The sequence below is a fragment of the Brassica napus genome, chromosome A4, assembly GCF_020379485.1.
Source record: "Brassica napus cultivar Da-Ae chromosome A4, Da-Ae, whole genome shotgun sequence".
Lineage (NCBI taxonomy): Eukaryota > Viridiplantae > Streptophyta > Magnoliopsida > Brassicales > Brassicaceae > Brassica > Brassica napus.
In genome coordinates, this window is record NC_063437.1 from 7,770,174 (window position 1) to 7,787,474 (window position 17,301).

The 17,301-nt window shown below is 38.5% G+C and overlaps 3 protein-coding genes across 8 annotated transcripts; 1 reads left to right on the plus strand and 2 right to left on the minus strand.

Moving 5' to 3' along the window:
• Positions 1-7,082: 7,082 nt before the first annotated feature.
• LOC106411342 (putative pentatricopeptide repeat-containing protein At5g36300) lies at positions 7,083-9,480 on the plus strand. 6 transcript variants are annotated; one of them, XR_007338915.1, is made up of 5 exons: positions 7,083-8,449; positions 8,529-8,681; positions 8,777-8,848; positions 8,918-9,116; positions 9,181-9,480. XR_007338915.1 is itself a non-coding variant. In XM_048777347.1 (4 exons), the coding sequence occupies exons 1-4, from the start codon at positions 7,331-7,333 to the stop codon at positions 8,978-8,980; spliced, it is 1,407 nt and encodes a 468-aa protein (XP_048633304.1). In that variant the 5' UTR covers positions 7,083-7,330; the 3' UTR covers positions 8,981-9,480. The 6 variants fall into 6 exon arrangements, 2 of the variants coding, with proteins under 2 accessions (XP_048633304.1, XP_022573565.2); XR_007338914.1 differs by having other exon boundaries at positions 9,200-9,480; XR_002664098.2 differs by having other exon boundaries at positions 8,940-9,116.
• Positions 9,481-13,245: 3,765 nt separating this feature from the next.
• Positions 13,246-13,848, minus strand: LOC106408889. The gene has a single exon (XM_013849576.1). It carries the CDS (start codon positions 13,846-13,848, stop codon positions 13,246-13,248), a length of 603 nt encoding a protein of 200 aa, XP_013705030.1.
• Positions 13,849-13,881: 33 nt separating this feature from the next.
• LOC106408890 lies at positions 13,882-16,876 on the minus strand. Its single transcript, XM_013849577.2, has 5 exons — positions 16,305-16,876; positions 15,871-16,008; positions 15,012-15,736; positions 14,428-14,970; positions 13,882-14,327 (listed from the first exon to the last, which is right to left on the minus strand). Exons 1-5 carry the CDS (start codon positions 16,874-16,876, stop codon positions 13,882-13,884), a joined length of 2,424 nt encoding a protein of 807 aa, XP_013705031.1.
• Between the last annotated feature and the right edge of the window lie 425 nt (positions 16,877-17,301).

The window sequence follows — 17,301 nt, forward strand, 5'->3', positions numbered from 1 at the left end:
GTCAGTCTACTATCATTCTGTTTTTATATAAATTCTTTTGCAGTTCTGGTAAACATGGTTTCCAGTGCAATAAGAAGGATAGTCTGAGGAAAGACATTATTGAGAAATTGATGAAGATGTTGGATGAAGTGAATCCATATGTCAAAAAGTTCAGAACTGCTAGAGATCGGTTTCATATTGCACCAGAATATTCTTTTCATATGAGGATTGTAAGTGACCGATCTAAGGATGGGAGGACATATAATTCTCCCACAGCCTCAGAAGCTGATGCACTCATTCCAGGAGATTTAAACCTAGATATGGATAAAAGGGATATTGTTCTACAACAGAAATCAGGAAACCTGCTTAGAATCAACAAGATACATGCTGCTTATCTTGCCCTTCAATATCCTCTGTTATTTACTTATGGAGAAGATGGATTCAGACTTAGTATTAAGAAAGGTGTAACAAAAGCTACAAAGAAACAGAAGAATCCTAATATCAGTATGTGACAGTTCTTTGCTTTTCGTCTTCATGAACGCAAGAATGAGTCTCATTGTTTGTTGCATTTGAGAAGACTGTTTCAGCAGTTCATGGTGGATGCCTATACTACTATAGAGTATAATCGCCTTCGCTATATGAGATTTAATCAACCTACTTCGCAATCTGATAGTTATGACTCTATCAAAGAGTCTGAGAATGCAGGAAAGGTCGATATGAGTGATCAAGGATCGTAGTTAATGTTACCATCTTCGTTCACATGAAGTCCTAGATATATGAAGAATCTTTACTTGGATGTTATGACCGTATGTAAGCATTTTGGATTTCCAGATCTTTTCATCACTTTCACTTGTAATCTGAAATGGCCAGAGATCACAAGATATGTTAAGTCTCGAAAGCTAAAGGCAGAAGATAGATCAGACATTCTTTGTAGGATCTTCAAGATGAAACTTGATTCACTGATGGATGATTTAACCAAGAAAAATCTACTTGGAAAGACTGGTGCCTGTAAGTTATAAATATAATTATATTTTAGCTTCCCACATTTTGATTTCATTTGGTGTAACCTAATAATTTTTTTTCCTATCAGCTATGTACACGGTCGAGTTCCAGAAACGTGGTCTACCATACGCACACATTCTCTTATTCATGTATCCTTTGCACAAGTTTCCTACAACCGATGACATTGACAATATCATTTCTGCGGAGATTCTTGATAAACTCAAGGAACCTGAACTTTATGAAGTTATTAAGGATATGATGATTCATGGTCCATGTGGAGCGCTAATATGAATTCTCCATGTATGGAGAATGGTTTGTGCTCTAAGTCTTATCATAATCCATTTGTTAAGAAGACCACTATTAATAAAGAAAGATTTCCTGTTTATAGAAGGCGTGAACAGTCAGAGAACTTTGTCCTCAAGAATGGATACAAATGTGACAATCGGTTTGTTATTCCATATAACAAGAAACTGTCTCTACGTTTCCGAGCTCATATTAATGTGGAGTGGTGAAACCAATCTGTATCTATCAAGTACTTATTCAAGAACATAAATAAGGGGCAAGATCGTGTGACTATAGCCGTGGAACCGCCATATCACATTGTTGCTAACGAGTTGGACAATGAAGACATTACTGTTGAAAAAATGGAAAAGAAAAGAAACGAACTGAAGGATGTTTTCGATTGAAGGTATGTAATTGATACAATTACATTCGTAATTTTAATATGTGATCAATATCTTTCGTTTCTAATTGTTTGTTTCTGATATGCATATATGTGTCTTCATGTGAATCAGCTTGGCGAATCTTCAAATTTCCTATTAACTATCGATCAACTGCTGTTGAGAAGCTTAGTTTTCATCTACCAGGAAAACAAGTGGTTACATTTAATGGAAAGGATAAGCTGAAAAAAGTCATCAGTCGGAAGCTCATTGAAAAGACAATGTTCTTGGCATGGTTCGAGTTGTATAAAATCGACGAGTTTGCAAGAACACTAACTTATGCCCAGATTCTTATCTACTATATCTTTGACAAGAAGTCAAAGAAGTTCAAGAAGCGGAAAAGAGGATTCTGTTTAGGAAAAATAAATTACTCTCCTGGGAACAGGAAGCTGCTTATTTCTTGTGCATATTGTTAGTCATTGTCAGAGGGCCTACAAGTTATGATGACATTAAGACCTTTGAGGGAGTTCTCTATCCTGAATACAAAGATGCATGCTTTGCTCGTGGATTATTAGATGATGATCAGGAGTACACTGATGATATTGTAAGGAGAAGCTACGAGTGTTCTGCAAGTGACCTACGACAAATTTTTGTTATTATGCTTATGAGTAAAACTCTCTTTCTGCCAAAGGTCGTATGGGAAAACACTTGGCAATATTTGTCCGAAGATATAGAGCATAACAGAAGAAAATATTTGAATAGACCAGGTTTGAATTTTTACTATGGATATGAGTGTGTAGCTTTTTTACTTATGTGTAGACTGGAAATATGAATGTGTATCATGTATCTTATACGTACCTATTGTTTTTTTGTAGGATTGGTGTTGAGCGACGATGACAAAAAGAAGTATACTTTACTAGAGATTGAGAAGCTGTTGAGACGTAACTGCACATCTCTACCAAGATTAACTTCAAAGCCAAAGCTGCAAAGACAAGCACTCAATATTTTAATGTCTTGGTAGTACATGAGCGCAGCTATGATCGAGGTACATTGTTAGAGATTCTTGATAGAGATGTCCCGAAAATGACTGATGAGCAAAAGGAAATTTATGATCAGATCCTTGCTGCTGTGAATCAAGGAAGCACTGGAAAAACTTTTCTCTGGAAGTTACTTTCTGCAGCTATTAGATGTCGAGGAGACATTGTTCTTAACGTCGCATCAAGTGGCATTGCTTCTTTATTACTACCAGGAGGTAGGACTGCTCATTCAAGATTTGGTATTCCATTAAATCCAGACGAGTTTTCATCATGTACTATTCAGCCTGGAACTGATCAAGCTAATTTAGTCAAAGAATCATCACTCATTATATGGGACCAAGCGTCAATGATGGGCAAACATTGTTCTGAAGCTTTGGATAGGAGCTTATCTGATATAGTTGGGAAGCATGCAAACCAGCCTTTTGGTGGAAAGGTTATTGTCTTCGGGGGTGACTTTAGGCAGGTTATTCATGTTATAAATGGAGCTGTTAGGGCTGAGATCGTTCTGGCATCTCTGAATTCGTCATATCTTTGGGAGCACTGCAAACTACTGAAGCTCACCAAGAACATGCGTTTGTTGTCGGATGGTTTGTCACCAGAAGAGGCTGCGGATCTTAGGGATTTTTCCGATTGTATATTAAAAATTGGGGATGGTAAACTTGCAGAGCCTAATGATGTTGAAGCGGTGATTAATATTCCATCTGAATTTCTTATAACAGACTCCGAAAATCCAATAGAAGCAATCAGCACAGCCATTTATGGTGATACTGCTTCTCTACATGAAAAGAAAGAGGCCAAGTTTTTTCAAGAGAGAGCTATCCTATGTCCGACCAATAAAGATGTCAATATGACTAATGACTACATGCTGGATAGGTTGGATAGTAGATTTATATACTCTATGTTCTTATTTTTTTCAATTGGTTGGATGTATAAAATATATGTACTAATGATTGAGTTTCGAGTTTAGGTGATGAGAAGATTTACTTAAGTGCCGACAGTATAGACCCAAGAGATAAGGGTTCGAACAACAATGAAGCACTAGGACCTGATTTTCTTAACACTATTAAGGTGTCTGGTTTACCTAACCATAGTCTTAGACTGAAGATTGGTTGTCATGTCATGGTTCTGCGAAATTGCGAGCCTTCTGCTGGGTTAATGAACGGCACGAGACTATACATATCACTCAACTAATGGACTTTATGGTTCAAGCTAGGATAATAACTGGAGAAAATGTTGGAAAATTGGTAGATATTCCTAGATTGTTGATAACACCATCAGATACTCGACTGCCTTTTAAGATGCGCATAAGGCAATTGCCAGTGGAAGTGGCGTTTACTATTACAATAAATAAAAGCCAAGGTCAATCCATATCCGAAGTTGGCATCTTTCTACCAAGACCTGTATTTTCACACGGACAACTCTACGTGGCTGTATCTACGGTCACTTCTAAAAAAGGATTGAAAATTCTGGCTGTCGACAAAGATGGTAAACCGCAAAAGAAAACTAAAAATGTTGTCTTCAAAGAGGTTTTTGCTAACCTGGAAGAGTTTGTTTTACAAGGTAAATATTTTATGAACTATATTTTCTTTCTATTATGTCACCTAAATAGACACAATTCAGTAATTTTATTTTACTTATTTTCGCCAATGCAGGTTTTAGATTTCTACAAACAAGATATGCATCGTTTATGTAGTTTCTATTTATTGTCAAAACTAAGCACTTTTTCTTCGTATTGTTTTTTTTTTAAAATAAGTAAACAGTTTCATTTGTTTTTTTATTTTAAATGTTGTTGCTTTTATTATTTGACCCGCGTCATAACACAATCATCCAAACAGAAAACAAATTTATAAATCGTGAGATCGAGCTAAAGAAAACAAATAACTAAAACTACTGACGATTCACATGAACAATGTTGTATGTCCTATTAATCAGTGTGTCTAAGAGCATAATTCTATTACTCAATCTATCTACGAGCTTGACATCAGCAGCAATTTACTAACCTTGTGGTGTTTTAAACGATCTGTTGTCAGCTTCAATGTGCAGTTTGAATAGAGGAGCTTCCATCTGTTAGTTTAAGAGTTTCAAATAACTGAATTCTATGACTTGCAGACCATATATTCAGTTTTAGTAAGACTTCAATGTATATTTTACTAATATAAATCAGTGTTCAAATTAGTTGAATAGGAATTTAGCAGTTTTTTTATTGCTACAACAGTGAAAACAATACATAGGATGTACAATTGGTACAAAACGGCACTTAAGATTGCCAAAACAGACAATTTGGTTAGCAATTAAAATGAAAATATCAATGACTACTTGTCTATCAAGAGTACAGTCAAATTAAAGCATCAGGCCGACAGATACTAAAAAAGTATCATAAATTTTTCTCATCTATCTTACAAAACCAGTCTCAGGTGATCAAACAAATGCAATCTAATATATTAGACCAAACATACTTAACACACTTCACCGAGCTTAACATTTTTATAGTAACATTAGGCAATCAAAAACAAATGATATAATACATTCAAACTATCTAAACAATCTCTAAGTTAAATCATACTACTCACCGGAAATTGTTGCAGATATCAATAAAGGAGTACTTATCTTTTGTTTTTATGTCGGAAACCTCTTCGTGCTTTGCTGTTTACGGATCTCCTCTAATTACTCTCTCCATCACAATATGACTCGTGCTTTCTATACAGGCAACATCACCGTAGACTCATGCGACCTGGTTTCTTCAATTCATTTATTCGATGTCTACTGTTTCTTCTTCTATGCCTCGATTTCGTACACAATCAAGATGAAGATCAACTGTAGATACAAAAGAGGTTCCGTTAGTCTCAAATGAGTATAGAACTAGATGTTTAAACAGAGTATACATACTAATTTGTACCTTGATGGAGTCGATTAATCAAGGCTTTACATCTTCTAATTCCAGATTACATAGAAATCGTACCAAATTCTCCCAGGAACTCGCCGAATATCTCCATCTTTTTCCTTTGCAACCCTAGACTTTTCTCTTTCGATTGTCGATCATAGTTTTTTTTTTCATCGTGTAACTGTTTTTTCCTGCGTAAAGTTGTTAAACATATAATTTGGCTTTGTTGTTTTTATTTTTGGTTTAACATGGATTATTGGAAAATGGGTTTTAATTGAAGTTATATGATGGATTACATTAGTAATCTTGAAGTTTTTTTTTTCAATTGCAAAACTAACCTATGACTACTTAATTGTAAGTCGTTTACTTTTAAAAAAATATTATTATATTAATTTTCGACAGATGACTGAAATGTAAGTCGTCTGGGGAAGTCAAACTTCTGAAATTATTCAGTCAAATGCAAAACTAACCTATGACGACTGAAATGTAAGTCATCTAGGTTCTTTGGAAATTTTTTTGAAACCAAACAATAGTATACGACTTAACTTTCAGACGTCTCAGGTTACAGATTTCAAAGTCAATTGCAAAAATAACCTCTGCGTTGACCAGACGACTTCCAGGTAAGTCGTCTACAGTCAGACGACTTCCAGGTAAGTCATCTACAGCCAGACGACTTCCCAAATAAGTCGTCTGACGAACAGATCTGGAAAAAAACTCGATATCATACCTTAAATTGGTGAGATAAGTTCCTTAGCATACATAAGGCTTCTCCAAGCACACAGAATCACAAACGAAAGTCACCCACCCAGAATCGTTAGCTTCAATGACTCTATGAACCATAAAATTTTTAGAATCAAAAATTTGGGTTTTTTTAGCTCATTGTGGAGAGAAAGTGAGAGATATGTTGTGTTTAGTTCACAAGAATGGAAAAAGAAGAAGGATAAATCGATTTTGAGAGCATTAAGAGCTTCAAATTGGTTGTTCATGGTGGTTGTGGTATTGATGACAATGTCAATCTTGTAATTACTTGAAGATGATGAAGGTGAGAGAGTAAAGATGTCATTTTCGAAAAAAAAAAAAAAATTGATGGCATTTTCGTAAATTATATGAACTTGTGGGGTGAATGGGGCAAAATCAATTTTCAAAAAAAAAGGAGGTTAGTTTTGTGTTTGACTTTAAGTTATAGGTCAATTTTGCAAAAAGCCCATTTAATAAAGAAAAATTTGGGGAAAAAATAAAAAATCTCTTAAAAGAGAAATTGATTAAAATACACTAAGTTGACTACCACTTTTAAAAAATACAATCAATCAAAATTATACTTTGACTTTTAGGTTTAGAATCAATAATTTTTGTTTAGGATTTAGTATTTGAATTTATAAACTGTTATAACTGTTTTATAAATTATTCTTAAATATTTATAAATGATTTAAGAGATTTAATTTAATATTTTTTTATCACAAATTTAAAGTATTTATAAAAATAGTTATATACATAAATTGAAAAGTGGTATTTTGTGTGATAAAACTGAAATTCCCCAAATTTTAATTCAATAAGCTCCTCCAAAGCAAAAGTGATTTGGTGTCAGAGAGAGGTGTTTAAAGGTTTGGAGAAAAAAGCTGGAATTATTTTAGAATCAAGGAGTAATGAAATTTTGCTGAGAAGCGGATAAGATATATGCATTCGCTTCGAAACCATTAGCTAAAAGCATGTCCTCTCCGTTTGCTTCTTCCCTTCTCGCCATAGATGGGTAGAGCCTACTGTGCTCACCAAGTATGATGATGTCTCTGCGTACGTACGGATCTCCACTTCCGACCAGATACTCGCGGCGGCGACCCGTCAATGGCTGCTCTAACCACCCAGTTTCGCGCCAAATAGTCACCGAGGAACTGTCGATTTCAACGTACAATCGTCGGATTCGCTATCGCTGCAGAACAGGCGGAATCGACGAAGCGATGTCTCTCCTGGCCAAATTGGATTCGCTCGGCTCCCAACCCGATCCTCTTTCCTACGTTACTTTGATCGAAACTCTCTCTGCTCTCGGGAGGACTCTCGAAGCCGATGCTCTTTTCCAAGAAGTGATTCGATCCGGTCTCCATGGAAGCTACCCCCTGAGGTTCCACAACGCCTTGCTCGGCGGCTACTTGAGAAAAGGCCAGCTCGCGTTAGCTCTTAGGGTTTTGGATCACATGCAACTTGAAAACGTTGAGAAGAATCAAGAAACGTGTGAGGTTCTCTTGAACTATTACGTTAGCGCTGGGAGATTGGAGGAATCGTGGCGTGTGGTTAATGAGATGAAGAAGAGGAAGTTTCCTTTGACTTCTTTTGTCTATGGGAAGATCATACGTATTTACAGAGACAATGGGATGTGGAAGAAAGCGTTAGGGATTATCGAAGAGATTTGCGAGATTGGTTTGCCTATGGATGTGGAGTTATACAACAGCATCATCGATACGTTTGGTAAGTACGGAGAGTTAGATGAAGCGTTACAGGTCTTGCGGAAAATGCAGAGTTCTCATGATTTTAAGCCGAATATTAGTACTTGGAACTCGCTTATACGGTGGCATTGTCACCACGGTGCGGTCGATAAGGCGCTTGAGCTGTTCACGATGATGCAGGATCAGGGGCTTTATCCTGACCCTAGGATGTTTGTGAAGCTTATAGCGCGGTTGGGAGAGAAAGGGAGCTGGAACATGATAAGTAAAAGTTTTGAGTCCATAAAGTGTAAAGAAGATAGAAGAGATACGAGAGCTATCTATGCAGCTTTAGTTGAGATTGTTGGACAGTTTGGGAGTTTCCAGGACCCCGAGGAACTTGTGGGTAGACTCAAGTCGGAAGGTGTCGCTCCTTCAGCTAATATCTTTTGTACTTTGGCTGATGCATATGCTCAACAGGTTTGTTTTCCTTATCTTTCTTGTTCTCGGTTTGATGACCTGAAACTCAAGTCATGATCGAATACGAATACATACGCAGGGACTATGCAAACAGACCGTAAAAGTGCTAAAGATGATGGAGAAGGAGGGCACTGAACCAAATTTGATTATGCTGAATGTTTTGATCAATGCGTTTGGAAATGCTGGGAAGCACATGGAAGCTCTATCTATTTATCACCATATTAAAGAAAGTGTATGTATTATATCTAATTCGTCTACCGTCCATTCAACTAGTAGTACCTTTCTCGTTAAATAATATGCTCAACTGGTTGAGTTTGTCTTGTGAAGGGATTCACTCCCGATGTGGTTACCTATAGTACACTTATGAAAGCATTCACTCGAGCAAAGAAGTATGAAAAGGTATGTAGTTCCTGCCTTTCTAGTGCTTTTGAATTGCGTGTTCGACCACCACACTGAGTAGATTGTCAAGAATTGGTGGTTAAAATCGCAGGTTCCAGAAATATTCAGGGAAATGGAAGCCTCTGGGTGTAGTGCAGATAGGAAAGCAAGACAACTATTGCAAAATGCTCTTATGGTTCTCGACAAAAGACATTAACTATTTGGTGCCTCAACCTCTGATCCGTTATGGAGAAAAAAGGGCTCCCTTCAACCCTCACCGTGGAAAAAGGTACTCTTTATGGAGGGCGTTGCTTTTCTGATTCTTTAACTCATCTTTTTGTTCCATGTTTAAGTTTTAATGGTGACTAGTAGATGATCAACGGAGCCGATGTATTTCCTAAGTATGAATTGGCTGGCTGTGTGCATCTTCCAACTTTTGAGGCTTGGATGAAAATTCAGTCAGAATCGCTATTTGGGAATATTGAAGTATCATATCCGGTTTTTCTCTGGTGATCGTTAGGAACCGGTTAAGTTAAACAATTGTATTCAGATGTATATAAGCTTTGTACAGACTGTGGATGTAATTCATTTTTTCCCTAAGCACTTGCACACTTCAGAGTCGATAACGAAATTGAAACATTTCTAAGCTCAAATGAGTTCTACCTATCTGACTTTATTGTTTCGTTTTTGGTATCTCTTCCAGCAATCCCCTCAGCTAATTTATTCATGTTCAAAACCTTACTTTGCTCTAGGATGCCTTGCCACTTTTCTTGCAAACGCAAACCCTCCAAATTTATGCTCAATTTTACCCTCTGTGATCTTACAATGCACATGTGTATTGCCATTGTAGATTCTCACAGATGAACCAACATGCCCTGGTAGAATTGTTGAACTCCGTCACCATATTTTCTTCTTCAGTGCTGCCTTTTCCTTCTTCATCAAGAACAAATCAACGAATGGATCTTTTCATACAGATCGGCTCAACATCTTATTATTGCATTTCTTCTCATCTTCTAGACGCTCGCCCAAGGACAATGTTAATCTTGGAATATAAAGATCTAGGACGATATTTACCGCAAACAAAAACTGTTTAGTGCTAACGCAAACAAACACACACTAATTGTATTCCACGGTTTGCAAGGCAATCTGCGTTGATTAGAGATCCGTAATCAAGCTTTCATGTTATATTATACATTTAAGGAATATGATATCTTCCGTTCTCAACGTTCTCTGTATTTTAGTTGAATGCATCTTCTACTGTTAACCAATTACTCTAAAATAATCTGAATACGTAATTTAGAAATAATTCAAAAGTCTACACTTAGTAGAATATGCCTTCAAACCAATCAATTTATATTTACGCGTGGTAGAAATTGTAATTTTACAAATGAACATGAACAAATCTCCAAAACTTTAGATATACAATTACCAAATATTAAGAAAATATTTTCAATTCTTGTTTATTTCTTCATATGCAATTAAATCAATTTTGAAAAAGAAAAAAAAAATTTCAAAATAATCGTTTTTCCTCTCTTCCTTATTTTTTTTCTTCAAATATAACGAACATTATGTATATTTTATTACACCTACTAGAGGCGGTCCCGGGCTACGCCCGGGTTATTTTGTATGATATTATTTGCAATACATCATTTTTAATGAAACAGTGTATGTTAAATTGTCGGTAAAAATTAATTTACACATCAGTTTGTTTGAAAAATATAATGTTTTGATAATCAAACAAAAAAAAACCTTAATCTCTTTAAAATTTAAGTTTGTTATAAATTATGTGTAGAAGCAAAATTGTTCTTATCATTATTGAGAGCAGATGTTAATGTCTTAAAACATAGAAGAAAAAACATAAATAAGATGGTGGACTTTTGACGAAAAGGGTGATGGAAGGGAAGGAGTTTCCGTGTTGGGGAACCTGAAATTTATTTTTAAATAAATCAGTGAAAATAGATTAGTATTTGTTGTCAATTAATTAGATAGTAGAGTAGGGAGACGTACTTGTAAGTAGTGAGGTATCTTTCATTAGGGAAAGAGTTTTAGTTTTGACTTTCTGGTGGTGCCTCGAGTACTGCATAACAGATAGATGTGAATTAGTAGTAGATAACCACTTAGAAACCTTCCATGAAATTCTGAGTTTTGAATTTTACTTACTCTCATGGGAATTAAGGCGGTTGTAGATTTCCTTGTAGACTATGTTATTCACTTTTTGTTTGTGTGAGTTTTCGCCTTTGATGATTTTTAGTCCTGCTATGCTTGTTACACGTGAGAGGGCCATGTACAGTTGACCGTGCAAAGACCGGTCTAGGAAGATATATGATAACCTCTTTTAAGCTTTGGCCCTGGCTTTTGTTGATTGTCATTGCATAACACAATCTGATAGGGAACTGGCGTCGAAATAAAGTGAACGGTAACTGTGTATCCCCATGCAAAAGGACTATTCTTGGGATCAAAACTGTAACGACCCGATTCCAGTCTCGGAGTTTGTTAGCCGGCTAAGTCATTTACATTTATCTGAAGGACAATTATTTGCCTATAAATACTCACCTCTACATTAGTTTCTCCTCCTGCACTAAAAAAATATAAAAATCAGAATTTACAGAGAAAAAGTGAGAGAGAGAGAGAGAGTGAGAAAAAGAAAGATAGGAACCATTGCATGCTGCCACCAGGAGTCCTCTCCGGAGCCACCACACGCCAGGACATTGTCAAGCTCGTCATCACCATCAACCGCAGCTGAGAATCGCCGGAAACCGCCGCCTCTTAAGCTTTGTTTTTGTCCGTTCAGTACATCGGCCATAACTTCCTAACTGTTGCGAATCTCGCGCATGCAGAGCCACCATCGTGTTCCTCTCGTCGAGACGAAGCCGTATCCACCGACCACGCCGCAATCGGAGTCCGGACGAAGCCGCTAGAACCTCCAGAAGTTTCACCTCTACGCGCGCGTGAGTTACACGCGCCGCCGCCGGAAATCGTCTCCGCCGTCATCCGCCGCCGGACCACCGCTTCGTCACTACCGGAACGCCGTGCTCCGCCTTCTGTTTTCATCATCGTCCGCCGTCACCGCCGGTAAGCCATCGTTGTCACCGTCGGTGACTCGCCAGTGACTCGGTCAACTCGGCCGAGTCAACTCAGCGAGTCAACTCAGCGAGTCAACTCGGGTGACTCGGTAAACCGGTTGGTTGACTGGTTTTACCGGTTTAAATTAATTTCGGTTCGGTTAAGGTAAACTGGTCGGTTATGTCAAATCGATTTCTGGTCAAGGGTTGACCTTTGACCAACGGGTTGACTTTTCCTCAAACCTTGACCAGTTCCGTTTTTAACCGTTCGAAAGGCGTTCTGACTCAGAATTTCGATCTGATTTCAGATTTGGGGTCTATTTTAGCATCTGGAGTTCATAGAGACCACTTCTTCTTGTTGCTAAGGTGAGGGCTACTCCGTTAAATCCCGAGCTAGTTTAGTACTACCATTATGGAAAATTTAGTTTCGAAACATGATCTGTCTCTGTGAATCGAGTCTCTTTGAGAGTCCTGCGTGTTCATTATTGATATTGATTGTTAACCAGAATTAGGATAATAGAGGATTCAACGATTGTGTGAAATGATTGAAGCTAAGAACTGCTATATATATGTATATACATAGTTATGAGTAGGGATTATGTGATGAGGGCGTGAGTTCAGAGATGTCTGAGCTTCGACGCTACGGTGTGGTATGGGCGTGAGTTCAGAGACGTTTGAGCTTCGACGCTACTGTTTGGGGCGTGGTGCAGAGACGTTTGAATTCGACGCTACGATGGGCGGGGGGTACAGAGACAGACTATACTAGCGACGCTGCGAGTATATGTATATATCCTTATGAGGAGATGCGTGGTGCAGAGAGTAGCTATGTACTATAAGCGCATGAGTTGTAACGGCTAGTCCTCTAGCCGCATATTGATTGTTCTGTGTGGTGTAATAGGCACCGTGTTTGTTTCATGCTAGAGCTAGGCCTACATTTTAGTAGTGCTATGAACTCAGTCTGTGGTGTGCGGTTTAGCATCCCATACCTCGCTGGGCAACTCCCCTGTTGCTCACCCCTCCTCCTTTCCCCCTTTCAGGTGAGACCAACGAGCAGGAGTGATTATCGGACCGGTGCTAGTGGGCTTTTGGGCTTCTATTACTTTTATCGTTATCGGGCTTTTAGGCCTTTGGGCTTTTATCGTTTATGTTATTTCTTATTTCAGACCTTGGGTTTATGTCGTATTTTATATTTCAGATGTTATTTTGTATTATGGATTTCCAGCGTGGACGTTGACTTTCAAATATTTATAAATGGAGATATCATAGCTATATATTTATCGAATTATTTTTATTATTTCGAAAGTGACGGGTGTCACAAGTTTGGTATCAGAGCTATTTAATTATCATAATATTTTATTATGTAAATCGGGGTGTTACAAAAACTTCATTTCCAATGTGGGAGCCAGTAATTATATCTTCCTCAAGCACTCTTTTGCCTATGTGGGTTAGGATCATACGGGTACCATTACATAATCTTTTTGTTTGATTTATGTTACGCATAAGCATAATCGGGGCCCCAACTTGGAGAGTGAGTTTATGGGAAGGCAATCCTGGAAACTCCATGGAGTTGAGATACTCAATGGCGTATAGTGTATCGTTTTGGTTAGATTGAGTTTCCGAAACCTCAAAGCTATCGTAATTGTAGTAGTCTTTTGACTCTCCGTCAGTTTTGGAGATTGTATACGCATTAATTTCATCGACTGTATCATTTTGGGGTGTTAGGATAGCTTTATCGGTGTAGAAACTTTGGGAGGCCTCTATTTGGTTGATATCACCATACGCTGCATCGACAACTTGCTTTAATGACTCATCTTTAGTCTCTTGGACCAATGAGGGGTCGATGTTTATCATTTGTTCATGGTAGCCATCGTCCTCATTGTCCTCTTCAGATTCTGGACGACCTTCACCGACTTTGAGAAGCCAATCAAAGAACTCTTTTTCGTCTTGGTTGACTCGCATATTTGTCTTCAAAGGGAACTTGTGGCAGAAATTTCATAGATATGAATGACTTATCGAAGCTGAGACAGTATCAGCTCTACTCCCTTGTGGAACTACCGGAAGGATCTGTCTAAAATCACCACCTAACAAAACAGTTTTTCCGCCAAAAGTTTGATCCTTTGCGTGTGGATTTTTGATAGACAGTATGTCCTTCAAAGTTTTGTCAAGTGCTTCGAAGGCATGTTTGTGCGTCATAGGTGTCTCATTCCAGATTATGAGGTCCGTTTTCTCAATGAGTTCAGCGAGCATCGTACCTGGTTTGATGTTGCAGAGCTTATCTTCGTCGAGCTTCAAAGAAATATTAAAGCGTGAATGAGCTGTTCTTCCGTTTGGTAGTAGCAATGCGGCTATTACTGAAGAAGCAACTGGGAGAACAATTTGTTTCCTCGAGCGAAGTCTGGATATGATGGTTTGATAGAGGAATGTTTTTCTTGTGCCCCCTGCGCCATGTACAAAAAGAATAGTTTTCCATCCTTTTTATCAACAGAGTCTAATACTGATTTGTAAATCGCACGCTTCTCGGCGGTAAGCAAGTTGTACTGACTGTCATGTCTAAGCGTTTCTTAGGCATCTCTTTAATATCGTTTAAAGAACGGTCTTGCATGCACATCAACTTTTCCACTTCGATTAACGTGTATTGCTCAAAGGTCTCATCGTCCAGTTCCAGATTTGTGTGGCCTAAGATCCTTTGCCTCTTGTGAAGTATGTCCTCGCTCATTGATTTCCATGAGTGCTCACATAATCCTTTGGGGCTTGCAACGAAGCAAGTGTTTAGAAAGGTGACAAACATATCGCGGAGTTGGTATGGGGTGGCTGTTCTAGCACCCTCCGACATACTCTCGAGCCATTCAACATCATCGTCCAAATAGTCTCGTGCGTGGCAAACCGATTTGAAGTCATGGTATTTGACGTCGTTGAAAGTTTTCAGCTCGTCATAACTTCTAGGACCTTTAATCTTATTGATGAGGATCCTCAGGTAGTATCGATCACCTGCAGATGGATGGACAGCCACAATTCGCCCAATGGTTTTTCCTTTCTTACGTTCAGACCAGACTTTGGAATTGTTGCTCCATACGAAATATTCTGGTATTTGCACATAAGTTAATGTCCGTGCAAATGCTGACCTTCTGCATAATACCATTCATTCAGTAAACATTGTCTTCTCAATACCTGTTTGCGGATTACGCGGCCGAGGTTATCAGTTTCTTTAATGGTGATGTTATGCTCCCCTTCCAAGTGAATGATGAGCTTCTCAACGGACGACTTTCTTTTGTGTATGTGAAATGCGAAGGTCCGCCACATGGACTCACAAGCTGATAAATACCGGGCTTCGATGTATTCTTGGATCTCATTCCGCTGCTTAATCACTTTTTCCTTTGGTTCTCCTGAATCCACTGTGTCAAAGGTAGTTGTCGTATTTTCTTTTTCAATAACTGCGGATGCTCTGTCAACACCCTTGGTTATGTACTTGAATATGTACTTCACTGCGCTTGTACGATTATACCATTCCACATTGATATGAGCCTCATACTTCTTTAGGAGTTTAACGTTATGAGGTACAACAAACGTGTTGTTTAGGGGTGCCCCATTTTTAACCACAGACTCATTTTCATTCCGGCGGCGACGATATAACACATACCCTGATTTGTCAATCGAAGTACTGTTATTATAAGGCCGAGGATACTTCTTTGTGCACACATTATTTTCCATACACGGCGACTTCGGATTAATGACACCACATGGACCATGGATCATGTGTTTTGTCACTAAATTATAAGCTTCTGGGTCTTCTTCTTTGTTTGGGAGCTCGGCTGAAATAATCTCATTTACTTCTTCCGAACTCGGTGTTCTGGATGAGTTTCCAAACCACAATAAAATATGTTCATGAGGGAGGCCTCTTTTTTGAAACTCTATTCTGTGGAGAGCTGCTGTGTATGATTTGAAGAAAGTTCCTTTTTGAAATCCTTCAGTAACTGATCTAACTTCATCTTAAAGACCCGACATTCAATGTCCGGTCTATCATTAGGGGAGTCTCCACCGTATATCTCACGATGTTCTTTAATCTCTTTCCAGTTAGGATTGGCCGTCATGGTGATAAACAAATCCGGATTGCCATATTCTCTGTAGATAGACATCACATCATGGTATTTCTCAACTAAGTATCGAGGCCCGTCGGTAAACTTGGCGGCAGTATGAATCTTTGTCCAATAATTTTAGCATCATTGTCACCCTTGCTAACAGCATCGAGCAAAACATCTTGATTATTCCTGGCCCACCTTAGCCGATCTTCTTCAATTGCCGTAAAAACGTCCACAACATATTGATGGAGAAGACGACCCCCTTTAACCAATGTCATCCCTTGGTTAAGACGTGTCTGTATCTGAGCAGCGTAGTACTAGCGTATCGTCAGGAATTGCCTTGTTCTCGAGGTGCCTGTTTCAAGATGTAATGAGATCTCGGGGTGAAATCCATACTCACCATGTGGAAAGAGAAGAAGATATTGGAGGCTCATGTACAGAGGGTGGTCGTCACGTATCTGCTGCAAAGTGTCAGATTGGAATTGAACCACTATATCTCGTACTCCAATTGTTGATGACATATCCCCTACGATAAGGCCTGCGACCTCACTCGTACTTGGGAGATCGTATTCCTTACCTTTCCTTTTATCTGAGAGTAACCTTATATTAAACTCTTGCCCACTGCCTTCGTAGTAGTCACGTGCCCGTCGGAAAAGCTTCGCTAAACAGTTATGTTCGTCAAGCATCTCGATGAGGCGCGCCAAGGTTGTCTCATCAAGATTACCTTCTGTTGAGGTTTGGCCCATTGCGTTTAAATGGTTTCTGACTTCGTTGCCCGTATCAAATATATAAAGCTGGAGATATTCGGGGGGACGGCCTTGTCTCGGTATTAGCGAGCCAATTCTATGATGGGTTTGACCTTGGATCCGTATAGTGTAAGGTCCGGGAGCATTCACCACAGTATAATCCATTTTCATTCCAATGGAGGTGAAAGCCAGTACCGAATTATAGACTCGAATGGTATCTCGAAACCACCTATGCTGAAGAAGTTCTTCTAACATGGGTGGGGGTTGATAGATCGGTGGAAGCATTATTTGGCCATGGTTACAGCAAATAGTGAATGTTAGTTCACCTGCTCTAGAGTCTTTACCAGTACTCTCTGAAGTCCACATTAACGCACCACATTTTGTGCATTCCACGATGGGGTTATCTTCGGATTTGGATGTGGAGCCTTTATCTGTGGTTAAAGGTGTTTAAAATAGTGAAGACATTGTGGTTAGTATTTTTATAGTTTAAAACGTTTAATATTTTATAAAGAGATATAATATTTTATGTTCCTCATTTATCGGTATTAGCTTATAATTTATCGTGCTCATTCTCGACAATGATTTAAAAT

Coding starts and splice junctions, on each gene's coding strand:
- LOC106411342 (XM_022717844.2), top strand. CDS start 7,331: ATGATGATGTCTCTGCGTACGTACGGATCTCCACTTCCGACCAGATAC. Junction 8,682..8,776: donor ATCACCATATTAAAGAAAGT/GTATGTATTATA, acceptor TGTCTTGTGAAG/GGATTCACTCCCGATGTGGT. Junction 8,849..8,939: donor GAGCAAAGAAGTATGAAAAG/GTATGTAGTTCC, acceptor TTAAAATCGCAG/GTTCCAGAAATATTCAGGGA.
- LOC106408889 (XM_013849576.1), bottom strand. CDS start 13,848: ATGCGAGTCAACCAAGACGAAAAAGAGTTCTTTGATTGGCTTCTCAAA.
- LOC106408890 (XM_013849577.2), bottom strand. CDS start 16,876: ATGGATTATACTGTGGTGAATGCTCCCGGACCTTACACTATACGGATC. Junction 15,737..15,870: donor TGTCGGGTCTTTAAGATGAA/GTTAGATCAGTT, acceptor AAACTCATCCAG/AACACCGAGTTCGGAAGAAG. Junction 14,328..14,427: donor ACGCTTAGACATGACAGTCA/GTACAACTTGCT, acceptor TACATGGCGCAG/GGGGCACAAGAAAAACATTC.